At 45.1% G+C, this 23,401-nt stretch overlaps 1 protein-coding gene across 17 annotated transcripts in view; it reads left to right on the top strand.

Annotated features, from left to right (window-relative positions):
- Positions 1-23,401, top strand: part of PAX2 (paired box 2) — a 130,955-nt gene that overhangs the window by 60,592 nt on the left and 46,962 nt on the right. For 7 of the 17 annotated variants that reach the window (XM_033148647.1, XM_033148651.1, XM_033148645.1 and 4 more), the window contains one exon: positions 22,328-22,474. The exons of the other annotated variants lie outside the window; for them this stretch is intronic. In XM_033148647.1, the coding sequence (XP_033004538.1) occupies positions 22,328-22,474 (147 nt within the window). The remainder of the gene's footprint in view (positions 1-22,327; positions 22,475-23,401) is intronic. 17 annotated transcript variants of the gene reach the window in all.

Genomic DNA, 23,401 nt, shown 5'->3' with positions numbered 1-23,401 from the left:
CTCAGTGTCTGTTGGCATAAACTGATATGCGCACTCATGTGCACCAATGATATGGAGAGAACTCTGTGCCTATAAACACAGTGAAAACCCTTGGCTTAGGCTTGATATTCATGTGTGAAATGATACCGTCCAGATGAAAATTTTAACAACAACAAAAAAAAAACTGAGAAGAAAAAATGGATGTGGGCAAAGCAATTGCTGGTGGCAGGACTGTTATCATAGGAGCTGGTGGTGATGCTGGGGGTGTGATTTGTGATCAATGCTCAGCAATCGTTGGTTTCCCCTTCTGCAATGCAGAACAAAATCACTGGACTTGTGTGGGTGTTGTAAAGATAAATGAATGAATGTACAAAGTGCTTCAAACATTCAAAAAGCACAATATAAAGGAACACTGTTGTGTTGTGATTGTTCTAATCAATTTTGAAGGGCTGCACGGAAACCTGAGAGATTAATAGCACAATTGTATGTCTACTAAGTCCCATAGAATTCAATGCAACTTGTTGCCAGGTAAGAGAGAACGCCCGAAAGTAAACTCCATTGAGCTTAATGGGACTTACTTCTAAATAATACTTCTAAATAATAATAATAATAATAATAATAATAATAATAATAATAATACCCTGTCCATCTGGCTGGGTTGCCCCAGCCACTCTGCAGAGGCTTATGCTGCCAGGCTACAGTGTTTATTTACCTCAAACCACATCAAACTCATTGAGACATATAGAGGGTTTAAAAACATTTATGGTGACATATGCTTTTATTTTATTTACTTATTGTGTTTATATCCCACCTATTTCTCCAAGGAAGCAAACCTGTGAAGTAGGTTAGGCCGAGAGGCAGCAACTAGGCCAAGGTCACTCAGTTAGTTTCTTGGCCGGGGGGGGGGATTTGAACCCTAGTCTCCCACTACACCACACTGACTCTCCACACTGACTCTCCACACTGCCTGCCAGCAAGATGCTGAGTTTTATTTCCTTTCCTTTTGGAAGTTTCTAGCCCTCCTGGAAAGAAAGTTGTAACACAAAATGTGCAGGCAATCATCTAAGCAACTTCTGTGAAATGATCCTGCCTCTCGCTGCTTCCACTTTTCAGTATTTTTAGCCTATGAGTGAAGTCAGAGTAGTGCTTAGATGCCAGGCTAAATCCCTGGGGTCCTAAATACCCCTCTCCCTTAATGCACTTTTCTTTCCTGCTTCTACCTCATGTTCTAGTCCTTGGAACCTCCATTGTTTGACCTTCCTTCCTTTCTAGCAACTGGAATACATCTTTCCTGCGGGGGGATAATCTAAGCTCAGGTTCACCCTAGAAGCTATTCTCTGCAAATACTACAGCCTAATAAGTGTTAGGCTGGGTATGTGTTAAAGAACACCCCTTAATGGCAAATGGAAAATACCCCCCCCCCAAAATGCAAAGAGACTGAGGCATATCTTCTGCTCTGCGGGAACTGAAAAATTCATGGTATAGTCAAATGTACAGTACAATGTTGTACATGTCTACTCAGAAGTAAATCTCTTTGTTTTTAATGGGTCTTACTCCCAGGTACATATTGGTGCCAAGCGAGCACTACTTAAATATAGACAGATACTGTATAAAAAATTCTGATAAGCTTAAACACAGTTAAATTATTATTAATAAAATAAACTATATATTATAACATCCTGTTAGTTTTCTCACTGGCTTTGTAGTTGGGGCAGAACAGTGCTTTTGCTGGGAAAATTAGGGAAAGTATGACCTGTATTTATTTAAAAAAATATTAAAAAATGATTTTTGTACCCAGTATAAAATCATAAGTGTGCAAGGTAAAATAAGACATGAAAAGAAAAACAATTGTTGAGATACACCCGTGTAAAAAAAAGGACAAAAAACGCCCCTTGTAGACTCACAAGGTGGTTATTGTGCTTATCCTAAACTTAGCCTAATACGGTGCTTTTATGAATTCAGCCTGTATGCTTCTCCTTACTATTTTACCTGTAATTTTTTTATTTAAAAAAATCCCACTGTTTGTTTTTTTTTAATTTGTTACATTTCCACAGCACCATTCATCCGAAGATTACAAGGCAGTTTACAATATAAAAACACAAAAATACATACCATAATAACAAACAAAAACAATTACACACACACACACAGAGAGAAAGAGAGAGATTAATGGGTAATGGGTTGTTTAATTAGCCAAAGGCCTGGGAGGAGAAGAATGTTTTTGCCTGGCACCTAAAGATATGTAATGAAGGAACCAGGCAAGCCTTCCTGGGGAGGGAGTGTTCCACAAGCAGGGAGTCACCACTTTCTTTTTAAGATTGAAAGTAGATCACTTGGCTTTCCACAACCCCAGTGACTACAGGCCCGGAAGTACACTCAGCTGAATGGGATTTATGCATCTAAAACATGCAGTAACCAGGCCAGATTAAGATTGGTTGAAGCTTTAGGGCTGTTTTAATCTGTAGGGGGCGGAGGGGCATGGCTGTTTATACTGCAGAGATACATCACTCTGGTTAAAGGTCACCCAATTGGATGCCTCTGATACAAGCACAAAGTCTTCACTTGCTGTCATTTTATGCCTCCTTCTTCACAACAGCCATGCGAGGTGGGCTAGACTCAGAGTTGGAGAGCGACCCAAAAGTGAGCAAAAAGAATTAAGAGTTAAATGAGCTTAAGATGAGAAAATGCACATGCTCAAAGTATTTTCTTTTTGTTTACCAAGTTCTGCATAATATTTTGTTGTTTGTGAAACAGTAGTCCACAGTGGGTTTTTTTTTTTTGATAGTTTTTAAGATAACATAAGTCACTTTATTTTATGCATTCCTATTTAGGGAAAGGGACCTTCAATTTTGAGACCCCCCCAACTACCTTGATCTGGCCTTGAATTTAGGCAATTACAACTGTCCAGCTTGGCTCCAACCCACGAAAACTGATGCCCCAAGTAAATGTATCAATCTTCAGGGTGCCGCAACGCTCGTGATTGTTTTTGCTGCAGCGGACCAATAAGGAATAGGGAATCACACTTATTGTCCATTTTAGGGTGGACAAAAATATGTAGAGGGGGAGTGCTTGCTTGCCTGTGTCTATGTAACTGTAGGAACAAGAGAGGCTGTAATTTATAGATTGAAGAGATCTCTAGATTAGGGTTCCACACAGGAGCGACAGAGACATCAGCTTGCGGAAGCCCACTTAAGACTGAGAGAGGCGTGATGCTAGAGTGGCCTGCTATCTCAAATGTCATAATTGCTGCCTTCCCAAATCAGGAAATAAGTGGTTTGAGCTTTCCTTCCATTTCTGGCCCCGGGCCAAATGTAATCGAGACAAAGTGAAGGGGGAAAGAAATGTTTAGAAAGCTTACTCTTGATTAAGTTGAGCAATTCAGTGGGGAAAGGATTAAGCGAGGGAAAGCACTGTGTCAAGTTCCCGAGGGAAGCGGAGACCCTTGCTGAAAGTGGGTGAAGGTTCTGCTACCTTTGGTATTTCTAATGTACAGTGCTTGGGATGAACACACAACCTTCCATGTTAGCACAGACTGGGAGTACGGCTTGGGTTAGCGAACCAGCAGCACCCTGTTCTGGAGGAGAGAGATCCAGACACATTCATCCAGTGCTTTACCAGCTGCACTGGCTCCCGGTGGAGTACAGGGTCAGGTTTAAGGTGCTGGTTTTGACCTTTAAAGCCCTATGCGGCTTAGGACCCTCGTACCTAAGGGATCGCCTCTCCTGGTATGTCCCGTGTAGGACCTTAAGGTCCTTAAATAATAATCTTTTGGAGGTCGCGAGCAACAAAGGTGCTAGGTTGGCCTCAACTAGGGCCAGAGCCTTCTCAGTATTGGCCCCGACTTGGTGGAACAGTCTATCACAAGAGACCAGGGCCCTGCGGGATTTGGCATCTTTCCACAGGGCCTGCAAGACGGAGCTGTTCCACCTGGCCTTGGGGTTGGTTTCTGTTTAATATTTATGCTTCATTCTTTTATTGGTGGGTTATTTGAAAATGAGACTGCAGTTTTAATATCGAATTTTTAAATTTGTATTTTAATCTGTTATTTTAAATTGATTGTGTTTATGTTTTTTGCTGTGATTTTAATTTGTGTTAGCCGCCCTGAGCCCGTTTTTTTTGGCTGGGAAGGGCGGGGTATAAATAAAATTATTATTATTATTATTATTTCGATAGGGCTCATCGACACTCACCTTGGCTCCAAGCTTTCTAGGCACCATAGAAAACCTGGCTGCCATTTGTTCCAATTCAGTGGTGTAAAACGTGAGTTTCCCTGGGGAAAGATAAACAAACACTCAAAGCTGGAAAGCCCAGGCCCCCCAAGTGTCCCTATTTTCCAGGGAAACTCCCAGATTTACAGAAGCCATCTCGGTTTCTGATTTCATCCTGGAATGTCTCGCTTTTCCTTAGGGCGTCCCTATTTCCACCAGAGAAATGTTGGAGGGTATGGAGTTATGGGAATAACAACTAGTGTGACTTAATCATAGGATACAAGGTTTTTTTTTTTTTTAAAAAAAAAAGCTCTGTTAAACACCTGCTCTTTTTCTTAGCAAAAGGGACCCTTGGTAAGGGTGGTTCTTCTTTTTTTGAAAACCATTATTTCCACCTGTCAACGTAGCGTGCTTTCCAAACACTTTTGTTATCTTGTTCACTTCAGTTATCCAGTTTGGGCCTTGCTTTGTAAAACAACAAAACTGAAGGGATGTCTCTAGCAACACACCGCATACCCTCTAAGTGTCTCTATGTTCCAAGGACAGTGCAGAATTTACAGAAGCCATCCCAGTTTCTGATTTGATCCCGGAATGTCCTGCTTTTCCTTAGGATGTCCCTGGAGAAATGTTGGAGGGTATGGAATTATTTGACCCCCCCCAAACCAACGAGATAAGTAACTATACAGCCTTTAGAAGGTATCTGAAGGTGTAGGGAAGTTTTGTTAATGTTCAATGTTTTATTATGTTTTTATATATGCTGGAAGATGCCCAGAGTGGCTGGGGCAACCCAGTCAGATGGGTGAGAAGTATTATTATTATTATTATTATTATTATTATTATTATTATTATTATTAGATGATGATGATGATGATGATGTCAAGGAATAAACAACTACCTGACTTTTAGAAAACATCTGGAGGCAGCCCTGTTTAGGGTAGTTTTTAATGTTTGATGTATTTTTCATGTTTTTAATATTCTATTGGGAGCTGTCCAGAGTGGCTGGGGGGTTGTTGTTGTTGTTGTTGATTTGAAAACTGCTTGGAAATTGCAGCTGATGCAGAATGCTTCCGCCAGAGTGCTGACAAGGGTCCATATATCAGGGCATTTTTTTAAAAATTGCTACTGGCTCCTGGTTTTGATTCTGAGCTGGTAGGTCTGAGGATTTTGTGGCCAGAATGCTGCTGTTCTTTGGTCTTGCTTGCGGGCTCCTCACACGGATGTTTGGCCACTATGAGAAGAGGATGCAGGACTGGACGGGCCTTTAGTCCGATCCAGCAGGGCTAATCTTACATTCTTTTTTACGTATGATACTTCCACATTCCCGTTGTCTCATGCCCTGCAATGCTGTCACAGGGATACAGCTTTGTCATGTGATGTTGATTTTTCAGGCAGTGTGCTTGCATTGGTAGGCCGATGATACGTTTTGATAGCACAACCGAAACTAGCCCTTTTCATGCCATGTGGATATTTCAATAAAGGTTGCTTTGTTTCTGTTATTCACCTAAGGCAGAAAGGAATTTGGTTTTCTTTATTCCGTGCTTCCTGTCTGCATTGCTGCTGGAGGTGACATGGGCACTTTTGTGTACAGTCCGGACAGCATTTCCAGTGTCCAGGTTTACTACAAGCTGAAAGATGAAGAGTTCCCTGTCATTAGAATACAGACCACAGAAGAACGCACATTATGCAAATGTTCTTTGGCTTTTAGGCATTTGAGCCGACTGTGTTAGTTATAGCTTCCATGCGCACGAGCTAAAGGATCTGTAAAAGAGGCAGCTGTCTATTTATTTGCAAGTGCCAACCACGGGTACTTTCTGCCTGCTTGCAAAGCTGTTGAAGTAAGAGTGGAGTTAAGAGATGAAGGAAGGGCGGAAGAAGCCTGACTCCCAGGGGAACTGGAATAAGAGTTCTCGAAACTAGGGTGGCAACTCCTTTGAAGGCAGCCCCTTTTCCCTTGTTGATAAGGACCAAAAAGGAGACTAGAAATATTCTCAAGAGGTGATCCAAATGGGCAACATGGGACGAGACAACTGCCTGACCCTTAAATTAACGCCCTTGATTCTAACTCTGTCAAAGTGACTAGCATGAACCTCTAGAAGACACCTGAAGGCAACCATGTATAGGGAAGTTTTTAATGTTTGATGTTTGATTATGTTTATGTATTTGCTGGAAGCTGCCCAGAGTGGCTGGGGCAACTCCATCAGACGGATGGGGTACAAATAAATTTTGTTTGTTTGTTTGTTGCAGTCTAGTACGAATCCCTAAAGAGTCTATTCTTTCCCATATGCTCTTATGTAACTGTTGGCTCCGGAAGCCCTGAAACTCAAGAAAAATGGGGAGGGGTTAGAGGAGAAATCTGAAGAAGGCAGTGGCTGTTTATAGCCCTAAGGGAGGGTAAAGGAAATGCTTGGCTGGGCTAGATACAGGCTGTGTATATGTGATACCTCTAAAACACATTTATCCCCTTCAAAGGATCCTGGAGAATATAGTTTGCTAAGGGTGCTGGGGACTGTAGCTCTATGAGGGGTACACTGCAGACCCCAGGATTCTTGGTGTGTGTGCATTAAGTTTTCGGCCAAGGCAGCCACACTCTCTCCCACAGCAGCAATACCTCTGGTCTGACAAAAAGACAGAGGGGGTGAGGGCTGTCCCAAAACATTTTGCTGTACAAAGGAAAGGAGAAGATGGTGCCTACTTAGGTGACAGGAGAGGGTAGCATCCTCCATTGTACCTGAGGCAGTAGGCCAAACCGGGGTTGTGGTGGGGCAGAACAGGTGATGTGACAATAAAAGGAAATGGTTTGGGGGCTCAGGAGGCAGAACTGGGAGCTGGTGCGCCCCCCCCCCCCCGCATCTGCTGCCTGAGGTGGTTGTCTCAGTCTGTCTAATAGCGGGGTTGAGAGCATCACCTGTGTTGCTGAAAGAGGCAAGGAGCAGCGGCCCTAAGCTCTGAGGGGCTTGGGAACCCCCAAACTCTTGGGGGTTTTCTGGCACAGCTGAACATGTATTCTCGATGAGGTACAGCAGAAGTTTGTGTACTGAGGAAACCCACATTTTGCCATCAGCGGGAGGACTGTGGCCTTGCAGCAAAGCAGTGACCCCTGGCCTTTTCCACAAGAGCAGTTTTGTGATGTGGCTGTGGCAACCCGTGTGACCTTCTAGTTATGCAGCCGCGCCCTCCTTACTGCTGCCTGTCTTCTGCTGCTGCAGATAGCTAGGCTGCGCTAATCTCTACCGCGACAAAAAAAAAAAGTTAGGGCGGACTGGTGTGTTTAACAGCTTCCTTCAGCCTCCAGATGAAGCTGTGCTTTGAAGAGGCAGTTTATTCCCAGCTTTGCTCCCAGAGGTCAAGTTCTCACTCCAGCAAGTAGATTAGGATGTAGGAATGAGAGATGCCTGTCAGTCAGTCAGTCAGTGCAATCTGAAGGAGGAGGAGGAGGAGGGAAGGAGAGGAAGAAGGATGACTCAGAAAATGCACAGGCCAGTTCTGTGACGCGAAAGTTGCACGTTTGCTTGTGGCACCTGATCCCGGGTCAGGACAAATGAGTCATCCGAATTGTTTTGTCGCAAGCGGAAGGCACAGTTCCCAGGCTCCCCCTGAATTCAAATTCAGAGAGGTGTATGGGAGCAGGAAAAACACTGGCTTCTTCTCACCGCCATCCATCTGCAATATATGTCCTACTAACCTCTTGACTGACAGTGCTTACTTTTAAAGCTTTTAACATGTTGGGCTCTGTTTCTTTCTGCTGTTTGCAACCTGGGAATGACAACTCTTTATAGACCTACCATCTGTTAGGTAAAAGTGAAACGTTAAGGACCCCGGGATGGTTAAGTCCAGTCAAAGGCGACTATGGGGTTGCGGCGCTCACCTCGCTTTCAGGCCGAGGGAGCCGGTGTTTGTCCACAAACAGCTTTTTTGGGTCATGTGGTCAGCATGACTGAACCGCTTCTGGCGCGATGGAACACCGTGACGGAAATGCCATTTACCTTCCTGCCGCAGTGGTACCTATTTATCTACTTGCACTGGCGTGCTTTTGAACTGCTAGGTTGGCAGGAGCTCATAGCTGTCAACTTTTCCCATTTTTAAAGGGAAATTCCCTTATTACGAATAGGATTCCTCGTAAGAAAAGGGAAAAGTTGACAGCTATGGGAGCTGGGACAGAGCAACGGGAGCTCACTCCGTCATGGGGATTTGAACCGCCAACCTTCCGATCCGTAAGCCCAAGAGGCTCGGTGGTTTAGAGCACAGCGCCAACCGCCATGTGTTAATCTACTGCTCACCCACAAATGGTCTTTCTTATCTTCTTCTTTTTGTGATGCATCTCCCCACAAGTTCTAGACTCCAATATAAAACATCAAGACCATTCTTTTGTGCCAAATCATTTATAACGAAGGCTGCCATGCTAACCCCACTTACCTGGGAGTAAGTCCTGTTGAATTCAGCTGTATTCGCCAGGGTGACAGGGTCACCTGCCTCTGGGCAGAGGGCAGACTAGATAATTTCTAGGGAACCCCTCCCAGTGCTAAGACAGGAAGTGGCTGGCAGTACCTACCATTGACAAGAGAAAACCCCGATTGGCCTGTAAAACAAAGCAGAGATGACTTGAAGAGCCTCTGACAGCCTTAATTCATCATAGCACGGACTTGCCTTTTCCCCCCTTTCATGTTCCCATTATATTTGTTTGTAAAAGTGGAAATCAATTTTGAAGGTAATTTTCTGGAAAGAATGAAAGGGAGGTAGGAGGGCCCAGAGATGGCAGAGATGGGGAAAATAGAAGGATGGGGGGGGGGGGGAATTTAGGCCAGGCACAGCCCAGGGGCAGCTCTTGGCAAGGTGAAAGAAAATTGCATATTCAATCTCCATCCATGAATCTCCCTCACCACTGCCCGCCTCCTGCTCAGGAACAATGAAGCCTTCCTCCCCTTTTTTGCAAGGCAGGCAGACAAGGCTGGAATATCAGCGCTCACTTTAAATTCAGGGTCATTAATTCACCTGACTACTGAAGGAGAAGGGAGCACGGTACCCTTTGGAAAGGGGACCCTATCTTCCCCACTCCCCAGTGATGCTCTCGGTAGTGGTTGGCAGGGGTGGAGAGGAAGGAAGGAAGGAAGGAAGGAAGGAAGGAAGGAAGGGGAAAGGGTAGAGCGGAAACAATTTGTGCTCTCGGACATGTTTGAAATGGGCAAGAGGGGAGACACAATCGGGGAGCCATCCAGGTTATGCGAGGGAGGAGGAGGAGGAGGAGGAGGGCTGGGAAACGGCCACCTCCGCATTCTCTGTTGTGCTGTTACTGCAAATTAAAAGTAGCATGTTTTGCCCTACATGATTCTCTCTTGAGGAGAGGAGCCAAACGTGTGTCTGTGTGTGTATGTTGGGGAGGGGGGAGGATGGGGAGGGGGGGCGTTTATCATTTCTTCCTCAGAAGCCCAGGCGCAGTATCACCATGTGAGATGACATTTGAATTTACAATTCCGCTGAGAAAAGCCATTAATTCACAAATTAACATTCCCCCCCTCTCCTCTCTCTCTCTCTCTCTCTCTTTCTCTCTCTCTCTCTCTCTCTCCCTCTCTCACATGGATGTGCAAAGCAATTGAAAAGACAAAGGAAATAGCCTTAAGGAAGAGACTTTACTACTAGTCTGTCTGGGTGGAGATTGCTACCCCTGCTTCCAGATAGATAAACCAATTACCTGAGCGACACCGCTCATGGCGGGCTGCTATTACTTCCTTTTGTAGAGCTGCTCAGGCCACCGCAGGATTAAGCTTTATGTATCTCATTAATGTAAACCAGCAAGACTCTAGGAGCCAGGCAGGCTCCTCCATCCAGCAGAAAGTGAAGGAGGGGAGGGGGCTGTGAAGAACTGGGGCGGAGGAGACGGTTGCTGGAACACTCCTGGTCCCTGCGTTGTTTTGCTGGGCTTCTTGTCTTCTCTAAGACCTTGACCACCTTTAAGCCAATGACAGGGCAGGTGGGTGTGTTGTTAAGACCCTCCAAGCGTCCCTATTTTCCAGGGACAGTCCCGGATTTACAGAAGCCGCCCCGGTTTCTGATTTCATCCCGGAATGTCCCGCTTTCCCTATTGTCATCAGAGAAATGTTGGAGAGTATGGGGGCACACCCCTATTTTCATTGGAGAAATGTTGGAGGGTATGGAGTCATGCGAGCCAAGGAGATAAGTAACAATATCCACCTTTAGAAGACATCTGAAGGCAGCCCTGTATAGGGATTTTAAAAAATTGTTTAATGTTTTATTATTTCTTTATATCTGTTGGAAGCAGCCCAGAGTGGCTGTCAAATGGGCAGGGTATTATTATTATTATTATTATTATTATTATATTAAATAAATTGTCTCTATTTTTCATTGGCGAAATGTTGGAGGGTATGTCATGTAGGCTCTGCACAGTCTGTGGATCTGGCTATCTGTATCCAAAACGGCCGATGCGTTATGAGCAGACAGGGAGCTTACAGAGCAGTGAGCAAGCTTGGCCCTGTAGGTCTGTAAAATAAACAAAATCTGATCCGATTGGCAGCTGGAACTAGGACAGGTGGTAGAGAGCCCTGGTTGTGAAAGATTCCTGGCTGAGCATTTACCCCCACCTGTGGATATTTGCTGCTGTGGCCTGCACACCTAGACGATTTGGGTCCGATGCTCGCAAGATGGCGCGTGTGACCTAATCGCTGGCATTAGTAGAGCCACCTGGACTTGTCCTTCTTCCCCCAATCCCCAGAGGAGCAGCCGAGCAGCCATGGTGTGGCAAAGTTGGGACAAAACCATGAGGGAAGGCGCTCAAAGGGGTGGAGTTAGGCATTGACGCCCTCGTGAGAGCAGGTGAGCTGTCCTCTCGAGTCATCACAAGGCCTCTCGTGTTGACTAGTCCCATACCATAGTTGGAAGTCCTTGCACCTGCCACCCAGGCCTCATCTGGAGGGCAAGAAGCCATACCCCAAAGCAGAATGTCCGAAGGGTGTTAGGAGGGAGGGCGTAAGCATTTACGTATGAGTGGGTGAGTAAGAATTAATGAATTAATGGTAAAAATAATTTAAAAGGAAGGCTGGAGTACATCCCTGGTCTAAGTCCACAGCTGTAGAAAGTGTATCTGTCTTGGCCACAACGACTCTCTTCTTAGATATGCTCATCATCTAGCTTCAGGATGAACTGCTGGGCACTGCAACATTGCACATAGTTTGGGGGCTATGACCAGGACAGGATCCAGGGATAGACCGATAAGTTGGCAGAGTGCTAGGTGAGCCATCAAAGTAGCTTTCGGATTTGGTTACTTCCAGGAATGATGGGTAATCTCCGTCCTTTCCAGCTCGGGATGTGGTTCCTGCCCTCATAAGATCAAGATGAAATAAGGGGCTCTTTAAGGGTGGGGGGACAGAGATTTGGAAGCAGAAAAGCATCGTTTCATGTCCCCAGGCCAAGTCAAAGCACAGGGTGCCATTTTCCATCCTTGCCCCCCACCCTCGTTTTTTCGTGGCACCCAGCCTCCCTACCGCGGAAAGCCTGTCCCCAAGGGTCATGCTGCCATCTCGGCGCGCGACACGGGCAGCATCTTGTCACCGCCGGTGCTCCAGAGCAGGGAGCAATCAGTGGCGGAATCGGCAGACAGCACCAGTAATTCAAACCATCCTGACCGTTCAGTGAACCCAAACCTGCTGACCTTGACAGTACTCCACAACGGCAGGCTCAGAAATCCCAACCTTTACAAAAGGCAGCAGCAGGGGGTGCTGCGTGGGCTTCCTTTTGCAGGAGCTGCTGAGCGGTTGCCTCAGGTCCAGCGATAATCTCCCCGTGTATACCCTGAGAACTGGCGCTCTGCTCCAGCCCACCACAAAAAAAACAAAACCCGAGGTTCCATTTTAATCTAACTTGGTGACTGAAGAGCAAATCGGCTCTGCGGCAGGAAGGCATCAAAGCCCCTCCACCAGGTTTCCATCGCGTTTGATTCTCCTCCAACCGGCCGAGGAGACAAGGTGACATCGCCCAGCATTGAGCTGGAGGGAAACGGGAGGCCGTTTTGGTGACGCAGAGGAAGAACCGACTTGCTCACGACGACTATAAAGATAGATAAGGATGTGGAGCCGGGGTGAACATTCACAAGTGCACAAGCGAGGCTTTCAGGACTTGGGTTTTGGAATGCGGAATTTAAAATTCCAAACTCGGGTTTGGGTCGTGAGAGCAGGAGTAGGCCTCCAAAATTGAAAATGGGAGCGCTTTAATACTTCTTGTCATCTCTTGATCGTTTTGATTTTTGGCAGGACAATCTCCTGAGCTGTGAGCTGTCAAATATACTACCGTGTCCCAATTTTTAAATACTGTCAGACATGAAACACCATTCTGTGCCAGCCCTTGAATACTGTCAAATAATGAAAAAAAAAAGAGATTGCTGGGTGTCAAATATAGATATCAAGTATTCAATTACTGTTCAGCAAATGTTTTAAGTGTTCAGAGCATATCCGGGGTATATTCAGCTTCAAAATTCACAGAGGTTCTTATGTGATGCCCAGTTAGTTTCAGCTTTAGTGGAAACTAACTTATGATAAAGAAATGCCGCTAGTGAACTTTTAATTTCCTTACTCCTTCCACACAACCCTTGAAGCATGCATGCACTCGCGCATGCACACACACACACACACACACACACAGCATGCACACACACAGCTTTTTGTTTCATTTAACTAGGCTGAACTCTAAACAGAAGTTATAAAGTAGCCAGTGAACTCTTGATGCAGCTGCTGTGGATAATGTTTTGGGCGCTGCAGTTTGCCCATCACAGAGTTACAAACATACAAAAAAAATATAGTTACAGTATATTAACAAGCAAGCAGCAACTGTGTTAAAAACAAACTGTAAACCGTATGATAAGGAAAAAAATCTTTGAATAAAGCAAATTAAACAAACAAACAAACAAACCAAAGGAGTATGATATCTTGGGAAATTGTACTTAGAGCTGTAAAAGAGGCACACATGCTGAATTCAATAATCATAAATGCTAAACAACTCAGACACCCTACCATGTCGAGGGAAATTTGTCACAATATTAAGCTCAAGCTTACATTCTGTGTTAAAATATTAGTAAATTTCTTCCAAAGCAGGTGGAGGTTCTTCCCCATATTCCTCCGTACCTACCAAGGAGATAAAGTCGAACCAAAACTGGTACAGAATTATCCGTTTTACGTAGGCCTCTGGTGATTCTCAGTTTGTATGTTCATTTTCCCAGAAGGGCGACATCCCAAAACTTAGTATGCTGAGTTTTAATATTAGCCCTGCATAAAACTTTCAAGAAATGCTTAATAGTCATTAATGTATAATACAGAGCTTTTCAACCTTTTTGAGTCCACGGCTCCCTTGACCAGCTACCTTCTTTCGGTGGCACCCCTGTGGGGCTCAGGAGCCCAGTTGTGTCACCCCTTCCCTGCAGAGCTGGCAGCCCCTCGCCCTTTCTCAAACACCCTCCCTTGGAGCGTGTTCCCTCAGCCTCTTCTCCTCTCCCCTCTCCTTGGGAGTCCTCCGGGCAGCCGCTGCCCCTGCCCCGGTCTCTGAGCTGCCCCCCCCCACTGCCCCAAAGAGAGCTGCCTTCTCACACTGCCCCACAGAGGGCTAGGACTTGTCTGCCCATTCCTAAAAGCAAGGGCTGGTGGGCTGGGGTCCGCTGCTTGCTTGCTTGCTTGCTTGCTCCGAAGCTGCCTCAGCTGCTGTCAACCAGCCCCAGAGGCACCATTCACCTGCAGAGCTTGTAGCCAGGGTTGCTGCAACAAACAGCCACACAAGCCTTTGGGAGGCAGAGATGTGAGAGAGGGCATCCGAGGAGGGAGGGAAGGAAAGAGGAACAGAGGCCAGTGTTGCCCACGGCACCCCGTCCATCATTCATGGCACCCCAGGGTGCCATGGCATACTGGTTGAAAACCACTGGTATAATAAATCCTTTATTATGTATGTTTAGGTTACCCTCATCAAAAGTAGAAAGACGGTTATAATTCCCAGCAACCATTAACAAACTACCGAGCCCAGAATTCTTTGAGAGAAATAACGTGCTTTGAAGGTATAATTTGTATGCAGCCTAAGGAAACAGAAAACATCTTATTACTTCCCGTCCAGTTACTTCCTGCCATGGGCTGTTTGAACTCCTGCTGTTGTATAAACTCCCTGCGCATCCCATAGGATTGTAGAGTTGGAAGGGACCCTGAGGATCATCTAGTCCAACTGCTTGCAATGCAGAAATATGCAGCTGTCCCATATGGGGATCGAACCTGTGACCTTTGTTCTATCACCACCTTGCTCTAACCAACTGAGCTAGCCAGGCACCTCATGGCCCTGATGAACAAGGATAGGAGCATTGCGGCTGGGGGGTCGGGACAATTGATACAGGTTTGCATCCTTTATCCCACCTGAACAATGATTCCCAGAGGATCAGCATGCTTATTCAGAGTGCTAAACTATTTTTTAAAAAATTAAGTTGATTAAGGGTTAAATTAGGCTTTTGTTTGTTTCGGAAAGCTCCAAATGTGAAATCTCACAAGACGCCAGCTGTAAAATACTAATTGCCATTGAATGTTACCTGTCAAATGGCATAAGCTGTTTTAAAACACTCCTAGGGTATTATGGGGGCCGGAGACATGTCACCAGGCAAGCCTAGAATGGAGATCTTAGCCTAGGAGGTTTTCTGCAGCAGGCATGTCAGTTTTTGGTTCTGCGCGACACCACCTAACGTCAAATAGTATTGCAAATGAACCATCAAATAACAACCGTGCATAATTTACCCGAGAGTCCTTTGGAGATTTGTCAGGGTTTCTTGGTGAGAAGAGTTGAAAGGCAGCTTTTCTACTGCTTAAGATCTCCATTTGCATTGAGCGGCTTCTGTGGAGTGATGGATTTGTTTTAGGACATGCACGTGGGGAATAACGGGTGATGATGAAGCCTAACATTGGCTTGCGCAAACCGGCTGGGAACCCACCTCGAACGTGCCTGCAAATCCTCCGGCAGGCATGAAGAGGTTCTTTAGCAAATGTCTGAAAACGCTGCCTAAAGGTTGAAATGTCAAAACCGCTGTGATATGCCATTGCGGGTCGGTTGCCAAATATTAAATACAGCTGTTCGTCGCTGAGCAAACACTTCAAAACACCAGCTGTGCGATATAAATTACCGAAATAAATTTTTTATCATTTGCCACATTGAGGTAGCCAATGCACACGAGCTTTTGCAGGGCAGAATGCACGGCATCCCAATGTGCGCGTGTGGACTTTTGAGGGTGCTTTTCGGGGAGCAAGTCCATTTCGGCTGCACTTGTTCCAGTTGGGCAAACATTTTACTTGCCCAGGTTGAAGGTGTGAAAACTCGTTGCTCATGGTGTGACTTGCTAGAAGCTTTTTCTATGAAGAATGGTCAGGGATCTATGCATGCAGGTGATCCAAAATACAGCCATGTTCTGTCCAAGCAGACAAAAGACGACTCTTCTTTTAGGGAAAATAAACTCAAAAAGTGGTTATGTAAAATTGGCCCGGATTCGGCCCTTTGGCGAAGATTGAGAGTGGGGATTTGAGTTCCAGTGCGAAGCTATTTGAGCTGCATTCAAAGGCTCCCCTCCTATTCTAGAGACTGTTGCAAACATTCCTCAATCATAAATAAAAGCTAACAGCCTCCCTTCTGATTTTCTAAAATAAACCTGGCCATAGAGAAGCTTTTGCCTGAGATTAGTGATGTAGAAACTGAAAAATAGCCTGCCTTATTTCCACCCTCACACCCTATGAAGCCCCATATATAGAAATTCTGGGATTCTAAGTAGTTTTAAGTGGTTTTAAATATTGTGGTGTAATGTTGTGTTTTAATGTTGTAACCCACCCTGGGACCTTAGGGTGAAGGGTGGACAATAAATTATAGTGAATAATAATAATAATAATAATTCTTCAGATACACTGAAACAGAAGTCACCAGATCCTTAAATATAGTGGGGGAGTGGGGAGGGGTATTACTCAGAAGGGTGGTGGGAATGGGTGATAGGCTGATAAGTGTGGAAAACCTGTTGACGACTCTAAACGGCTGCAATTAGTCTTGCAGGGAAGGGGTGAGATGGCTAAAGATGGCTTTGTTATGTATAATGAGATAAGAATCCAATGTCTTTGTTCAAACCAGGTTTCTCCATGGTTTTAAGTTTGGTGATTAGTTGCAATTCAGCCACTTCTCTTTCCAGTCTATTTCTGAAATTTCTTTGTATTAAGACAGCTACTTTGAGATCTTTTATAGAATGTCCTGGGAGATTGAAGTGTTCTCCTACTGGTTTCTCTGTCTTGTGATTCCTGATATCAGATTTATGTCCATTTATCCTTTGGCGTAGGGTTTGGCCTGTTTGTCCAATATAGAGAGCTGAAGGGCACTGTTGGCATTTGATTGCATACACAATGTTGGAAGATGAGCAATTAAATAGTCCTGAGATGGTGTGTTTGATATTGTTGGGACCAGTAATGGTGTTATCCGGGTTTATGTGGCAGCAAAGTTGGCATCTGGGTTTATTGCAGGCTCTGGTACCAGTGTCCATGTTGAGTCCTGTTTTTGTATTATTGTGGGTGAGGAGCTGTTTGAGATTGGGTGGCTGTTTGTATGCGATGAAGGGTCTTCCTCCCAGAGCTTGAGAAAGAGAACTGTCATTGTCTAGGAGAGGTTGTAGATCTCTGGTGATGCGTTGTACTGTTTTAACTTGGGAGCTGTATGTGATGACTAGTGGTGTTCTGTTATTTTCTTTTTTGGGTCTGTCTTGCAGCAAGTTCTCTCTGGGTATCAGTCTGGCTCTGTCGATCTGTTGTTTAACTTCATCAGGTGGATATTTTAGAACTAAACTAAAATACAGCTCCCAAGTTAAAACAGTACAACGCATCACCAGAGATCTACAACCTCTCCTAGACAATGACAGTTCTCTTTCTCAAGCTCTGGGAGGAAGACCCTTCATCGCATACAAACAGCCACCCAATCTCAAACAGCTCCTCACCCACAATAATACAAAAACAGGACTCAACATGGACACTGGTACCAGAGCCTGCAATAAACCCAGATGCCAACTTTGCTGCCACATAAACCCGGATAACACCATTACTGGTCCCAACAATATCAAACACACCATCTCAGGACTATTTAATTGCTCATCTTCCAACATTGTGTATGCAATCAAATGCCAACAGTGCCCTTCAGCTCTCTATATTGGACAAACAGGCCAAACCCTACGCCAAAGGATAAATGGACATAAATCTGATATCAGGAATCACAAGACAGAGAAACCAGTAGGAGAACACTTCAATCTCCCAGGACATTCTATAAAAGATCTCAAAGTAGCTGTCTTAATACAAAGAAATTTCAGAAATAGACTGGAAAGAGAAGTGGCTGAATTGCAACTAATCACCAAACTTAAAACCATGGAGAAACCTGGTTTGAACAAAGACATTGGATTCTTATCTCATTATACATAACAAAGCCATCTTTAGCCATCTCACCCCTTCCCTGCAAGACTAATTGCAGCCGTTTAGAGTCGTCAACAGGTTTTCCACACTTATCAGCCTATCACCCATTCCCACCACCCTTCTGAGTAATACCCCTCCCCACTCCCCCACTATATTTAAGGATCTGGTGACTTCTGTTTCAGTGTATCTGAAGAAGTGTGCATGCACACGAAAGCTCATACCAGGAACAAACTCAGTTGGTCTCTAAGGTGCTACTAGAAAGAATTTTCGATTTTGTTTTGACTATGGCAGACCAACACGGCTACCCACCTGTAATAATAATAATAATAATAATAATAATAATAATACAGTGGTACCTTGGTTCCCAAACTTAATTCAGTGAGAGCCAGTGTGGTGTAGTGGTTAACAGCGGTAGACTCGTAATCTGGTGAACCGGGTTCAATTCCCCACTCCTCCACATGCAGCTGCTGGGTGACCTTGGGCTAGTCACACTTCTCTGAAGTCTCTCAGCCCCACTCACCTCACAGAGTGTTTGTTGTGGGGGAGGAAGGGAAAGGAGAATGTTAGCCGCTTTGAGACTCCTTAGGGTAGTGATAAAGCGGGATATCAAATCAAAACTCCTCCTCTTCTTCTTCTAATCCATTCAGGAAGTCCATTCCAAAACCAAGGTGTTCCAAAACCAAGGCGTGCTTTCCTATAGAAAGTAATGCAAAATGGATTAATCCGTTCCAGACTTAAAAACAACCCCTAAAACAGCAATTTAGCGTGAATCTTACTATCCAATGGGACCATTGATCTATGAAATGAAAGCAATAATCAATGTACTGTACTATAAAATAAATAAGACAGTATTGTAAATGATAAAAATTTAAATTTTTAAATTTTTTCCCCTTACCTGCACTGGTAATAATCATTGTTTGGATATTGGGGGGGGGGGGTTATCCATTTCCGCAATCACAAAATCAATCAGTCAGTAGCTGAACTGGGTTCCACACAGCCACAAAAACAAATTAACCGAAAAAGCCTCAAAAGCAAAAACGCAAAATACGGTAAATAGCAAAAACAAAAGCGCCAAACTTAATCTGTTCCAGAAGTCCATTTGACTTCTGAAATGTTTGAAAACCAAGGCACAGCTTCTGATTGGTGCAGGTGCCCCAGAAACAATAGCCGACAGCCGTATCGGACATCCGGCTTCCAAAAAACATTTGAAAAACGGAGCACTTCCGGGTTTTTGGCATTTGGGAACCAAGGCGTTTGAGTACCAAGGCATTTGAGAACCAAGGTACCACTGTAATAATAACCTCCTTTCCCCAACCCATCCAGCACTCTCATCACCTAAACCAGGCATCCCCAACCTGTGGCCCTCCAGATGTTTTGACCATGATCCCTAGCTAACAGGACCAGTGGTCAGGGATGATGGGAATTGTAGTCCAAAACATCTGGAGGTTGGGGGTGCCTGCCCTAAACTCTTACAGCCTTCCCTTCAAATCACATTGACTTGTTAGCCTGCTTGTGACAGTAGTGATACTGCTCAGCCCATGCAAAAGGGGAAAGTGAGATCCTGTTCTGGTCTCTGCGATGCTGCTACTGCCAGGGGCTGGACAAGGGGAGGAGGAAGAGACCCTTTGCCTTGCATCTTGCACCAGGCTCGAGCAATCCCATTGCTGCTGCCGACACCAGCCCATCTGGCTGAAGTTGGAAAGGAAGAGGGGCGTTGGGGGGCTGGCTGGGTAAATACAGATAAAAGCGTGGGTTCTATCTGGCTCAGATTTTAGTTCAAGCCAGATTTGGGAGCTTATAATGCTCACTGCTTCCTTGAGGTGAGCATTCTGAGACTGCAAATTCATACATGAGCCCTAGATAAGTGGGTTGCAGCAGCATCCCTGCTCAACGTGCTTCTTCTGTCCTCCTCCTACAAACATACTGCATCCCAATACTTTTCCGAGCACAATTCAAAGTGTTGGTGATGACCTTAAAAGCCCTAAATGGCCTCGGCCCAGTATACCTGAAGGAGCGTTTCCACCCCCATCATTCGGCCCTGATGCTGAGGTCCAGCTCTGAGGGCCTTCTGGCGGTTCCCTCATTATAAGAAGTGAAGTTACAGGGAACCACGCAGAGGGCCTTCTTGGTAGTGGCGCCTGTCCTGTGGAACAGCCTCCCATCAGATGTCAAAGAAATAAAATAACTTTAGAAGACATCTGAAGGCAGCCCTGTTTAGGGGAGTTTTTAATGTTTGATGTTTTATCATGTTTTTAATATTCTGTTGGGAGCCGCCCAGAGTGGCTGGGGAAACCCAGCCAGATGGGCGGGGTATTATTATTATTATTATTGATGATGATGATAATAATTAATAATTTGGTGGGATATCTCAGCTGGTAGCTGTAGGAAGGAATTTCTACTGGTGCAGCTAGTGGGCTGTGGTTCTGTGCACCCCCACACTCACACGAACTCTCAATAAAGTGTATTCAACAGGCATTTCGTTTTTAAATATACCTGTTTAATGACTGAATGAAATGTGCAGATGAAATATGTACTGGGCGTAGGAGAACCAGATAACACTCATGCATGTGTGTGTGTGTGTGTGTGTGTGAGAGAGAGAGAGAGAGAGAGAGAGAATAATATGTGTGTGTATTGATGTAGGTCCCACATCAATGGGTTTGGGAAAGGAAAAGCCCAGAGAATACTTGCCTTCCACAACACTCTTGTTCTGGCTAAGTTCAGATGTGCAGGATTCTCTTCGGGGGGGGGGGGAAGGGATGAATAGTCCAGGGGTGGATCTACACCCAGGAAAAAACACGCTGTAAATAAGTCAGAAATTAAATCGTTACAACAAAAAACCACTATAGAAAATCACAAATAATTTTTTTTGCTTTCCATCGCCATCTAGTGTTGCATGTTTATAACGCATTCAAAATGCTATTTTTTAAAAACTAATGTAGCTGAGTCCCAGGTGTTGTGTGTGTTGAGGGGGGTGGGTTGCTACTGACCATATATATGCTGAAGCCCTGAGCATCTCAGAAAGATGCCTCCCAATGCGATGGAAATTAACACAAGGAGAAGTGGGTTGATGACAGAGAATGAGAGAGTGAGATCAGTGGGTTGCAATAGTGGGGGAAGCCACTATCGATGGACTTGAGTTTACGCTATATGCAAAGTGGCGTTCTTACCTGCAATATTGATGTGCAAAACTTGGAGCTTGGGGCTGGTAGCAGTTTTGGTTCTATAATGGGAAGAATAGGGGTGTGTATGTTGTATAAGAGAAGTCCCCAATATAAAATGCAGTCCAAGTTCCAGGGGCAGAGGGGGGGGGGGACTCAGAGGCCAGGAAGAAGGCAGCAAAGTGCAGGACAGAATGCAACCATTTCATTTAATGCCCAAACTCCCAGTGAACAAGCAGAGTGCTTTCTCAAGAGCTTGTTCTGCCAAAATGTTTTCCAGAAAGAGGATTGTTCCCGAATTCATTTGAACGCACATATTTGCCCACTTTGGAACAGGTTACACACATCATATGCAAAGTATTGTTGCTCTCTGAGCTGGTGAAATTCCCAATTCATGGGATACTCAGGGAAACTTGAATGCCTGACTTCAAACAGTTGCACGTATGAGCCAGTCACGGGAAATTTCCCAAGAAACATCCTAGGTCGCATAACGACAGCAAACGATACGGCTGCATTTTGTCCTTCGTTGGGTTTGCCTTCCTGCCTCATTGGCCTTAAGCAATGTTTGCGCTAAGAAGACATCTCCTAAACACCAGTGCTCAAATGAATCGGCCTTTCTGCAAAGCACCACATAACACTTGATAGCTCCAAAAACAAAGAGCACCTTTTTAGCAATTCCCATAGGTGTTCAAATTCTTTTGCATACATATCACAGGCGAGGACTCTGTAAGGTAGGCATGTGTCAGTCACAGTCAAGAAGGAGGCAGGGGCCACCAGCTTCTTGCTGCTGGGGTGTGGATGATTCAGAAAAAGCATTTTGAAATGAATCGGTGGTCCGGAAGAGATCAAGTTGTGCAGTAAATTGAAAGATGTGGCACCGTGGTGGTGGTGGTGGAGAGATTTGGAGCGGAAGGTTAGAGGGGAGAGAAGAGAGCTTTTCAAAAACAGACGTTGTGCAGAACAGAGCAAATTTGGGAGAAGAGGAGGCCAAGCCAGTAAACCCGGAAAGGAGGCAGTGAGGGTGTGACAATAGCGAAGCTGGCTGAGTGTGTTATGGCTGCTTCTGGCTGTGTGTGTGTAAACAAGTGGTGAGATTCATGGGAGGAGCGACGGCTGAGTTTTGCCAGCCCCCTTAGACTTCATTGGTTCCCATAATAGCGTTGATTTGCATGTCAGGCCAGCGCAGCTATGAAGAGGGGGGGGGGAGCCCTCTGAGTGTGGTGGTGTCAGCTCTCGCTGTTGTTCGACAGTGTAAAATTAAATTAATAAAGCCCCCAACACCGGATAACATAACAGGAAATTAATGGCTTTTACTGTCGTTCCGATGCAGTCATTTGCAACCCAGCTTTCCGCACCAAAGCCTTCATAAATGCAAGCAGTTTCTCTAAACAAGCATAGTTAGGAACTGCATGCAAGGTAATCTCTCTCTTTTTTTTCTTTTTCGTCCTTTCCCCACCCACCCTTCTTTCCCCCCACCCTTTTTTTTCTTTTGCCACGCTTGTGTCCTTTAAGCTAACGAAATCTTCTGTTTTGGTAGAGGATGGATGCTGCAGGAGGCTGGCCCTACCGCCACAAATGGGGCCGGGAAGCCAGACAGGATTCCACCCTAAAGCCTGCGGGGGGATTGACCCCAGGGGATGCCTGTTCCTCTCAACAGAGCTCCACCTTGATGGACGCCTAGGGGGTGAGCCTATTTTACTGCAGGTGGCAAAGACAAACAGCTTTGCTGATTCTCCTGCTGCTGCTGCTACTACTGGGAAAGAAAGCTTTATGGGGAGCGGGCCAAAGGAGTATTTCTCTCACCTCGTTCGTGGGCCAGCAGTATACCAATGTGTATCTTACGGGAATGAAAGGAAGCACAATTAATGTTTTAATTATGTTTTTATAGAGGTTGGAAGCTGCTCAGAGTGGCTGGGGCAACCCAGTCAGATGGGCAGGTTACAAATAAGAAAACTATTATCATTACAAAATAAAAAATTAAAAAATCCTTTCAGTAGCACCTTAGAGACCTATTAAGTTTGTTCTTGGTCTGAGCTTTTGTGTGCATGCACACTTCTTCAGACACCTACACGGCTACCTACCTGGAACTGAAACTATGGAAGGCACCACATTGAGCCACATGAAATGGAAGTCCGGTATCTAAAGAAGTGTGCATGCACAAGAAAGCTCATACCAAGAACTTAGTTGGTCTCTAAGGTGCTACTGGAAGGAATTTTTGATTTTATATTTTGTTTTGACTATGGCAGACCAACACGGCTACCTACCCGTAACTATTATCATTACAGTCAAACCTCTGCTCCCGAACACTTCCCTTTTGGAACGTTTCGGCTCCCGAACACTGAAAACCCGGAAGTAAATGCTCCGGTTTTTCGGAAGCCGAACATCCTGCATCCTTCACAAGCCGCGCCTCGGTTATCGAACATTTCGGAAGCCGAACGGGCTTCCGGAATGGATTGCGTTTGACAATCAAGGTTTGACTGTATTACACGAAAAAGGCTGGTGTGGGAGAACTTTCAGGTGGAATTGTGCCCCGAATTCATGAAAGGCAGCAAGGCATGTTCTACTACTTTGGGACAGAATGCATGCATGCATGCAGAGGAGCAACCCTGAA

This window comes from Lacerta agilis, chromosome 5, assembly GCF_009819535.1.
Source record: "Lacerta agilis isolate rLacAgi1 chromosome 5, rLacAgi1.pri, whole genome shotgun sequence".
Taxonomy (NCBI): Eukaryota; Metazoa; Chordata; class Lepidosauria; order Squamata; family Lacertidae; genus Lacerta; species Lacerta agilis.
Note: the sequence above shows the minus strand (reverse complement) of the source record. Positions and strands in the feature narration are given on the sequence as shown.